Source organism: Rhamphochromis longiceps, linkage group LG19 (genome assembly GCF_057381845.1).
Source record: "Rhamphochromis longiceps isolate RC_006_pf linkage group LG19, R_longiceps_female_GT1.1, whole genome shotgun sequence".
Classification (NCBI taxonomy): Eukaryota; Metazoa; Chordata; class Actinopteri; order Cichliformes; family Cichlidae; genus Rhamphochromis; species Rhamphochromis longiceps.
The window spans coordinates 23,242,141-23,251,970 of record NC_140575.1 but is presented as its reverse complement, the minus strand read 5'-3'; the positions used below and the strand labels follow the sequence as shown (position 1 = coordinate 23,251,970).

The 9,830-nt window shown below is 39.1% G+C and overlaps 1 protein-coding gene across 1 annotated transcript; it reads right to left on the bottom strand.

Moving 5' to 3' along the window:
* Nucleotides 1-3,879: 3,879 nt before the first annotated feature.
* mbip (MAP3K12 binding inhibitory protein 1) lies at nucleotides 3,880-9,494 on the bottom strand. The gene is made up of 9 exons (XM_085392256.1): nucleotides 9,338-9,494; nucleotides 8,368-8,484; nucleotides 7,981-8,181; nucleotides 7,343-7,439; nucleotides 6,935-7,000; nucleotides 6,643-6,801; nucleotides 6,303-6,400; nucleotides 4,320-4,358; nucleotides 3,880-4,223 (listed from the first exon to the last, which is right to left on the bottom strand). Exons 1-9 carry the CDS (start codon nucleotides 9,455-9,457, stop codon nucleotides 4,116-4,118), a joined length of 1,005 nt encoding a protein of 334 aa, XP_085248382.1. The 5' UTR covers nucleotides 9,458-9,494; the 3' UTR covers nucleotides 3,880-4,115.
* Nucleotides 9,495-9,830: the final 336 nt, after the last annotated feature.

The window sequence follows — 9,830 nt, the reverse complement described above, 5'->3', positions numbered from 1 at the left end:
AGGGCCACAGAGAGCAGCTGACTGCCTCTTGTTGAAGCCTGTGGGCTACAGGGGGATCCTCTCTTGTGCTGTCTGCTTTGTGGGGGAGGGTCACAGGTGCATGCACTCTCTTTATCTTGGTGTTTATGAACATGAAACAAATGCGTCTGGATTGGATATAACCTGAGAGTGATGGTATTTGCTGTGTTTTTCATGTTGCTTAAAGAGAGTGAAATTTTGCCACCGGCGTCCCGGGCCACCAAAAACCTCTACATGTACATGCAAAATGTGTGCTAGTAGCAAGCACTAGTCATGAAATTTGAATTATCCGTGTGGTTTCAGAGCTATGAGAACCATAAATTATTTAACATTATCTTTAAAATTTCCACACAATCAAACGGCAGAACACTCCCTGTTCCTGTCAGCCTGTGTTTATCATGTCCAATTCAAAACCAAAGTATACACTTGATTGCTTCATTTTGCCACCCACAATATTTTTATTTTACACACAGTTGTGATGCTGCATACTGTAGTTATGCTAATGTTTTGTGGGTTGAAAATCACTCAACAGAAACAGTGAGATGGAAAAGAAAAAAAAGCCCAGACCACCATCAACAATGTAGCATTAAGTCCATTGGGACTCTCTCCTAAAATGCATCTGAATTTGGTTCCAAATCTATAGTTATAGAAAACTGAAGCTGCGAGCATTTGAGCCCCCTTTGTGACATTTGCGACTGACAAGGGCATGGATAAAGTACTTCCCCCTTACGGCGACAAAAGCCCATATTCAAACACAACATCTAAAATTACAAGAAAAAATAGATTTTCCAGTGGTAATGCGTAATCTATGTTTCCTAATCGCCCAGCTTTGAAAACTGCAGCAGGGTTAACTTAAAAAAGTTAGCCTGTGGCGCTCCTCATCCTGTGATAATAGGCCTGTCTGTAATGAAGAACAGGCTTGTTGCCAACAGGTGGTCTCTTTAAAAGACCAGAGCCACAGCACTCAGGATGGGGAAAAAACTGCCATGGCAAAATGTGTCAGAATCTAATGTTCTGCAGAGTGAAAAGCCTGTTTTCTGTCTTTTGTTCCCAGCTAGAGATTCAGCCTTGTTCCTCATTGTTCAGGGCACAAACGAGCAACAGTCTTTTTTGACACTGAGCCACAGATGAATAAAGACTGGAGCTGACTAGTCACAGGAAAGAGCTTTCTTTTTGGAGGGCTTGGAGCCCATTAGGAGTTTGTGAGATATGAATGGATATGAATCCTCTCCTTCGACCCCACAAAAAATACTGGACCCACGGAAGACAAGGAACACCTCTGTGTCTTTTTACTGAGGTTCCCAAGGACATTTCAAGACATCTGGCAGAGGAAGGACTGATTGACAGCCAGGAATTACATAGAGTCAAAAAGGAAGTGGCTCTTTGTTCATTTGGAAGGGTACAGGTACACTATGCCTACACAGACATAGAGCACCAACCACTGACACTAGTGTTGACATATTGACTTTGTGTTCTTGATATAAGCAGTAGGAAAGAGGAGAGGTAATTGCCATGATTTGAAACTGCATTACTGTGATATAAACTTTACATTTTTGTTAGATCCACCGTAGGAAGCTGCATGCATAATGTGCCAATGAATAAATCAGACAGGATAAAGATAATGAGATATTTAGGAAGCCACTTCACGTAGACGCTAGATAGCGTATTTGGCTCAATGGGCAGATGATGGGTGGATCCCAGAGAAAGCAGCCCACAAAATACGAGCTTTTGTCCAACTCCATAATCCATTTGTTACACTCAGACCAATTTGTCCTCATTAACCCTCATAAGGGGACTGTGTTTGAGACAAAAGCTCCAGAGGAACAATGAGAATACCCCCGGCCTCCCCGCGTCCACATCGCCACAGCTCAAGTGCTCCCCTTCCCAGCACATTGTGGCCCCTTGTTGCCTAGAAGGTTCCAGTCTATGAGCAAGAGATGGACAGACCCCAACAAGCGGGGTTCACCTGAAAGAAGGGGTGAAAAGAAATTTCCCCATTTCCGCGTTAGAATGAAATATCTTCCGAAAAACACAATGCGACGTCTGCCGTTGTATTCAGGTCACTCCATCAATCAACTCTGAAATAAATCTTGACAAGATGTACAAAGAGCAACTGGAGAGAAAAGGAAGGGGAGTTACAGTAATTTCCCAAGACGTGAGAAAGTTGTTTTTCTGGACTTGTCAGTTTGTCACACCTGCTGCAAAAATTATTTTGAAAATGACATTGCTATTTTTATTCAGTTAGAAGAAGAAGAATTTCTGTCCTGTGGCTCTGAAAAATAGACTGTGCCTGGGTCTGCTAGCCATGAATTCAAGCTGCTGGTTTTTATAACATATATACAATATTATAATATAGAATTTTAAAAAAATGTTTTCGATCAATCTGTTGAGTTTTCGTTTTAAAAACAATTAATTGAGTGCTTTTCTCGCCTCTAAACTGGGCTCATTCACTTCACAGTATTAAAACCCAGCTAATTTGAATGTTTATGACACTTCATATTTGCACTAAATTTAAGAGGACATTATTGCACATTTTATATAATTACATTTAATGGACAGGTCTTGTTAGTACTTACTTTACATTTATTTATTTATTTCATGACATCAACTCTCCAAGATAATATACAATGCCCCTTCCTCGATGGAAACATATTACGTATACTTAATAAACACAAATTTATTATAACACACAATGACAGGCAACAGATGATTTATCTACATGACAAAATAACTTTTTCAAGTTATGTGGTGAACTCTTATTTAAAAATAAAATATAAAGTATAGCAGTATAACGTTTCAGAAACCAGTGATTCCTGATGTTTTTGGCACGAGAAAAAAGAAGAAGCATGTTTTAAGTATCTCTGAATTGATGCGAGTTCTTCTAAAGTCAAATTTTCCTTATAAATATTTAAAGTTTGCAGATTATCATCTCGACCAACTGTGGCCGTAGTGTGTTAAAAACAGTGCCATTTCTAATACCAATTAATACTTATGGGGGTAAAAGTTAAGTATTTTTTTTCCTTTTGATAAATTTGCTGCTCAAAAATACGACTTTAAATGCAGAAATCTGTGTAACAAATACTTGTGTTAGTATTTTTCTTAAGCTTCTATATACATCCTCTTCTACTGAAGCAGTTTCAAGATAAAGCAACAGCCCTTCAGATTTGCTGATAGCTGGAAAAAAAGAAATCATAATTACAGCTTCACTCACTAGCGAAGTTAAAGCTCTATGCAAAAGCCTTTTATGAACATGTCACAGTGTCAAACGCAGCAGCATCCCATTTAATGCTGGTTTGTTGGGTCTCCAATATGTTTCCCAAACAGAGTTGCAGTAATCAGGTCATTTGTTATAATGACAACCATTAGGGGTGATCATCGTCACACAGCAGTCAGGCAGATAAATCAGGTGCACTCTCCCTCCTTTCTCTGATTCATCTCGACTAGACACACACACACACACACACTGTCATGCATAAACGCACACACTTGCCTTCCTATCATTAGGGTGTGAAAATGAAAATGTCAAAGATCCAATATACATGCATTCTATAATGTTAAATTTAAAAGAGTATTTTAGGTTATGTGTTATCTATTTGAGCTGAAATTTAAAAACCACTGATTATTCATAAAGTTATAATACAAGCAAAAATACACTGAGTATAAGGCTGGATACTATGTTGACATTTGGTTTCATTTACAGAACAAATTATTCACAGTGAAAATGTTTTTTGATCAATCTGATTAATATTATTTGCACTACTAATTTCTACCTATAAAAGTCACAAACTGCATTTAGCTTAAATTTTAGATTTAACTAATATAGTAATAGCTGTGATTAAACCACGAGTCAGGGTTTTCATGGAGGAAAATATAGATTTATTTACAGAAAATTTACATTTCATTTAACTGTTATAGCAGTACATGATTTCCATCCAATATCATCAAATGTCATATGAAGAGTTTTTGGGAGTTTTTAATGACACAGACGATGAGAATGCTGCTAATGAGTAGCTGAGAGTTGGAGGAAAAGAAAATGATGACACACTGTGAATGCTTGAGCAACTGAACTCGAGTATTTGTTTGTGCTTATGAATATATCACAATGTACAATCTGTTCCAAATTCAGGCCCAAACTCAGTCGCCCTCTTCAGCAGAGCTGCTTTCACTGCGCTTATCTTCTCATCCAGCTCTGTCAGGCTGCAGGACTGAAGGACAAAGAAAGAAAAAAAATGATCAGCTCACTTAATATAGGTTAACCTCCACTTACAAAGTACTGCGAGAGGAAAGGAAACACAACAAACCTGAGCAGAGGACGTCTTTTGTCGTTTGTGCAGGTGACTCTACAAAACAAGCACACAAATACACATAAGACCTTCTTAATTAGGGCAATTTTTAAACAAGCTTTGAGAAGCATACTGAGGTGCTCATCTGTGCTCCTTCCTACTTTGCCCTCTCAAGGACAGAAAAAAGTATTATCCCAGAAAGGAATACAACGCAGTAGAAAAGGGGAATACACAAAGCCGAGGATAAGGAAAAGCTCCATTTTAATCTAAAACATTTTTGTGTCCTTATTGGATGCTTTTACAATAAATAGGTAAACAATAAACACTGGGAGACAGATAAAGGTGGCCTCACCTAACAAGACCATCAAAAATGAATAGAAAACTTCATGTATGTGAGACTGTGTAAGCTTCTGTACCTTTAGTTCTAATTTTCAAACACGGTCAAATTTTTTATTGATATGTTGCTGTCTAATTTTGTTAGGAAGCCTCCATTAATAATCAGCATTTAAACGCTGTCCCTGGAATCATGGGCCAACTGTGTACAGCTTTTTGGAAAACACCAAACTAATGCAAAAAAAGGGAGGGCTGGGTTGGAGGGGCGGGGGCGAACTTGGAATATAAAAGACCCCCATCCTCATCAGTTTATTCAAAGACACTCAACAACTCTTGCTCAGCTCACACAAACATGCAGTGAGTCAAAAGCAGATGGAGAGCAGCATACTCACAGAAGCAGCATGCTGTGCTGAGAAATACCAGGATGAAGAGACATGTAGCATCTCAAGTACACTTAGATAACTAACACACTGGACAGACTCCTTCAGCTTGGGAAATCAGAGTCTGTGTGACTGCTGATGTCTGACAGGTTGAATAGAAAGACCAATAAATTACCTACTGTCATCTTTTGAGTCAGCGTCATCTCAATAGCAATGAACAGTTGTCAATTCTGAGATTCATCCGTCTGCCCTCACCTAAACGTTTACGTAAATCTAACCAAAGGCACTGCAGTTCTGATTTAAATCAGCTTAAGTGTTACTTGAAGAGTGAAACGTGTTGAAGTATCAAAGCATAACAGAAGAAATTCCATTCTCATAACCCACAAACTCCTTTCAGTAAGTAGATATCACTCTGAAATGATTTTTCCTACAGCAAACCAATACTCTCCATGCCAATTTAGGCATCATACACAACTGAGCTGACAGTGTGCAAAATGGAGAAACCAAAATTCTAACTAAACTAAAGCCTTCTTACCAATGCAGTATGGATCTTTTGTCTTTCTCCGATACGAAAAGGGTGCCATCTGTCGTGAATTGAACCTCAAACTAGCATCCTGATCACAACCAGAGCCTCAATACTCAAAAGTCATTAAGAAGTGCAAACTAGTTGCAATTCCATTTGGAAATGGAAGCAAAGTTGTTTTCAGTTCCAATGCGACAACATAAAAGCACTTCAAAACAAAATGGAGAAGGAGCAGACTGTCGTGTTCAACAATTTCCAAATTCTCTATGATTACTATGACTTGAATAAGGGAAAAAAAAAAATCACTGACAACAGGTTTGGGGGGGGGGGGGGGGGAAGAGAACCCCACACATACACACACAAAAACTCTAATCAGAGCAGGACGCATGATTTATATGCTCCACATTAACACGCCTGTAAACTTCAGTCTCACGAGGGCCCAGAGAGTCTTTTGTGTGAACAGGGAGGTTTGCCTTCATGGTTAGTTTCTTTCAGTCAGGCTCCTCAGGTGAAATGCAGCACCTGCTTACTGTATGAATCGCAGCAGACAGGCTGGCAGCTGGCAATAGCTGGAAATAAACTGGCTTAAAACTGACACAAATTGTGCAACTCGTAGAATTTCATTAAGACATATGGCAATTAAACTACATTCAGTGCCTTAAAATAAATTCTCATTCCTCTTTCAAACATGCATGACCTCTGCCATAAATAACTATTAACGCCTTTGATGTATCTGTATTTGTATTTTGAAGCCAGAGGACTCACTGTGGATTGAAAGTACTCAGGCGAGAGTCCCTCCAACTCGAGTATACGATCCTCCAACTTCTTGAGTCGCTGGTAGACACTCAATGGAACTGGACCCACTGAGGAGTAAAACACTTGTTGAACAGTTTGAAAATTGAAATTTAGAGTAGGAGCAAACAAAGAATGACTGATAACAACAGATAAACCAAATAATAGATCAGTTTATAAATAAAGGCTTACTATAAGTAAAAAATACAGTGCCAATAAAAGGTGTCATGTAATTGCTGAGTTAAATATATTGTACAATGTTATATACAAGACAAAGATCATTTGAGCCTCACAATAACTTCCTGTCTCTCACCTGCTGCAAGTTTGAGGTGAGCTTCGATGTTGTTGAGTCGTTCCTCTATGGCTGCATTTCCACAGTCTCTCGTCAATGGCCCCCTCTGTTTATCCCCAGCCTCTGCTTGGTCTCCCCCACTACGGGTCTGGGGTCCGTAAGTGTTTACCACTCGTGTGACTGCCCAGCCAAGAAACAAACACAGAAGATACAACTCGGTCCTAAACAGATTCTAGTAAACAACATGTTTTAGTTTGATTACACAAATGATAGTTAAAAAAAAAAGCTGTTAAAAATTCTGACATTTTCTTACCTTTTACGTGGCTTTTAAAACCCGGGTAAGGAGTGAATACGGCATCTGTTCTGGCACAGCTGTTTTCTACAGATGATCACATTTAATATAAATTGCAATTAGAATTACCAAATGCAATTAAACATGATTACCAAAAGCTGTATATGTATATCACACCTGAATAACAACTACTCCTGATTTCTGTTACTGGTGTCTCACACAGGCTTTGAATTTAAAAAAGGTTCTTCTGTCTCGTGTTTTTCTGGACTAAGCGGGTTGTGTTTTGAGGCCGAGTGTGTTAGCTACTTCAGCCCCACTCTTGGAGCAGTTCAGCCTGACCTCTCGCCTGTGGAAATCAGCTCTCTCCCAAACATTGGCAATCTGTGTGCAGGCACCCTCTCCACCCCCCCACCTCTCTCCCATTCTCACCCTGATTGCAGTCGATCACGTTGCAAAACTCGCGTACATTGTTTTCATTGATCTCCATCTGTTTGCGTTCCATAAATGCAGATATTCTTCGCTCAATCTAGGGTTACAATGAAGACAACATAATAAGATACAATGGATTGATGAGGTGGCAAGAATGCTATGTTTTTGACTATTTAACGATAATGATGTGGGACAAATAGGGTGCGGCAATTTACATTTCAGAAATTTCCAGGTAGCCAAAAAAGTTGAACTGCTTGCCATCATCACATGATGGAATATGAATACTGTTTGCTTGGCTACCAAAATAAATGCACAACAGAATGGGGCCTCTTGTCCTTCATCCACATGCATTCTCAGAGTAATGAGCATCCACTTCATAATCCATCAAGGACCTGGCCCTCTCTCAAAACCCTCCAGCAATGTGGTCTGTTCTACCCCACCGCAGCACTAAAGGACCCCTTATTCTCTACCGAACTCAGCTTATCAGGTCTCCATCAAGCATTTGCTTTGCTGCGGCACGTCATGTGCACATCCTCTGGAACAATTACTTATGATTATTCATTTGCTTGACAGAGTGTAAAGAGGGCTCTAAAATTTCACTGCCAGAACAGCTGACAGATCTGCTGACAGCGACCAACCTCTGACTTCCCAGCTCGGATCTGAACCATGACATCATCAGCCGCCGTCTTGCTCTCTGTAGCCCCGGAGCTGTGCGAATGGTGCTCAGACTGCGTGGCCGTCTGTGCACTGCTTGAAGATGAGATGACAGCATCTTCTGATGTGTTCTTTAAAGAGGATGCATCAGCATCCAACAACGCCTCTAGGCTTTCTGAAACAGCCTAAATAAACAGCAGGCCAGAAAGAAGAATATTAGATGTAATTATTTAAAGCTCTGAAGAATAATCGAAAATTTAAAATTCAGATATTGTTAATTCGAATCTACTTTTATTTCCTTGCAATGATAACACAATAAAAAGCTGCATAATAATCTATGTCAGCTCTTGAAAATCCTCTAAAGTTTTTACCTGTAATTTAGCGATATGTCCTTGTAATGAGCTGTAAACATGAGCAGGTGGAGATGATTGAAGATTCACAGCGCTGGGGTTGACATCTATTTTCAAAGCAGCATCCCCAAATTTCAGCTTAATTTCAGGAAAGACAACGTGTGGATGTTACTGTGAATCAGCATTTAACATGCAATTGCATGCCAACAGGACAATATATACATTTGTCTCATATATGCAAGTTACAATTGATTGATGTGAAAGTACATAAACTATTTTTGATAATTAACTGGGTAATTATTATTGATTTGTTACTGTTCAAGAAAAAGCATTTGGTGGTATCAGCTTCAATTTAATGTAAAATAAAGGATTATTTTCCTCTTGTTTTCAGCTGTTTTTTGTCACTGTAAAATTAATATATTTGGCTGATTATTGCAATGGTGGTCAATCAATACATAATTAAAAATAAGATTATCCCAGACTTAGGAAAATAATGAACTTCTATAGATTCATAAAGCGGGTGAAAGGCGATGGTTTTATTTTTTATTCAATGCATATTTTATTTGTGCTTTACCACACAAATAGCAGGGCTTGAGATCATTTACTGCATGTATGGAATAAAGAGGTTTATTTAGATGTGTATTCAATCCAATACGAGAAGCACGGCAACAGGGATAATGACATGAAACATTGCTGTTACTGATGAAACAGAATGCCTAGTTAAGCCCAGTCAAGGCACAAGCTCGATCTTGTATCTTAAATTACTTTCAAAACAACACTGAACCATTTAAAGCACAGTTACTTTGCAACAACCTACTTGTCAAAAAAAAGCACCACAGCGCTGTGTGAGTGACAATGAATGAACAGTGTGGGTCCGCTAAGCAGCCCTGCTAACACCACATTGCTAAAAACATTAGCATGCAGCCAGCTAACACCCCGGACTGAAAGGAGCGATGTCCGAAACAAGGCAGCTTAAACAATCCAAACAAACCTCTTCCCCGAAGTCTGCTAGCAGTTGCAGTAACGAATCCATACAGTCTGTATAGCTGGACATTTTACTGGAGTCACTGGGAGGAGCATGATTTCTACTTAGCTTCATTGCCTCCGCCATTGCTGTTCGACAAGCCGAAGAATACTGTGCGCTGATTGGTTCGAGTGCAGGCTTCTGCGTGTGCGCGCTTAACGAAGTCGAGGCTCCACACACGCATGCGTACACGCACACAACCGTAGTTGTGAGAATATTGATATTACTGCTAAAATACTAGTAATAATAAATGCTTAAATTAAATTCACTATTTTTACTGGGTTTTATTGTGCAAGTATTTCTGAAAGCTTTAAGGCATTTCTCTTTTTCAGTCTTTTAACAGATTGAAAGGAAATTGTTTACATAATTCTTAAAGTCAAGGATCAACTTTTAAAACTGCAATTACAATTAAGTATATATCAGTTTTCTGTAGATATAGATGTTAGATACTTAGATATTA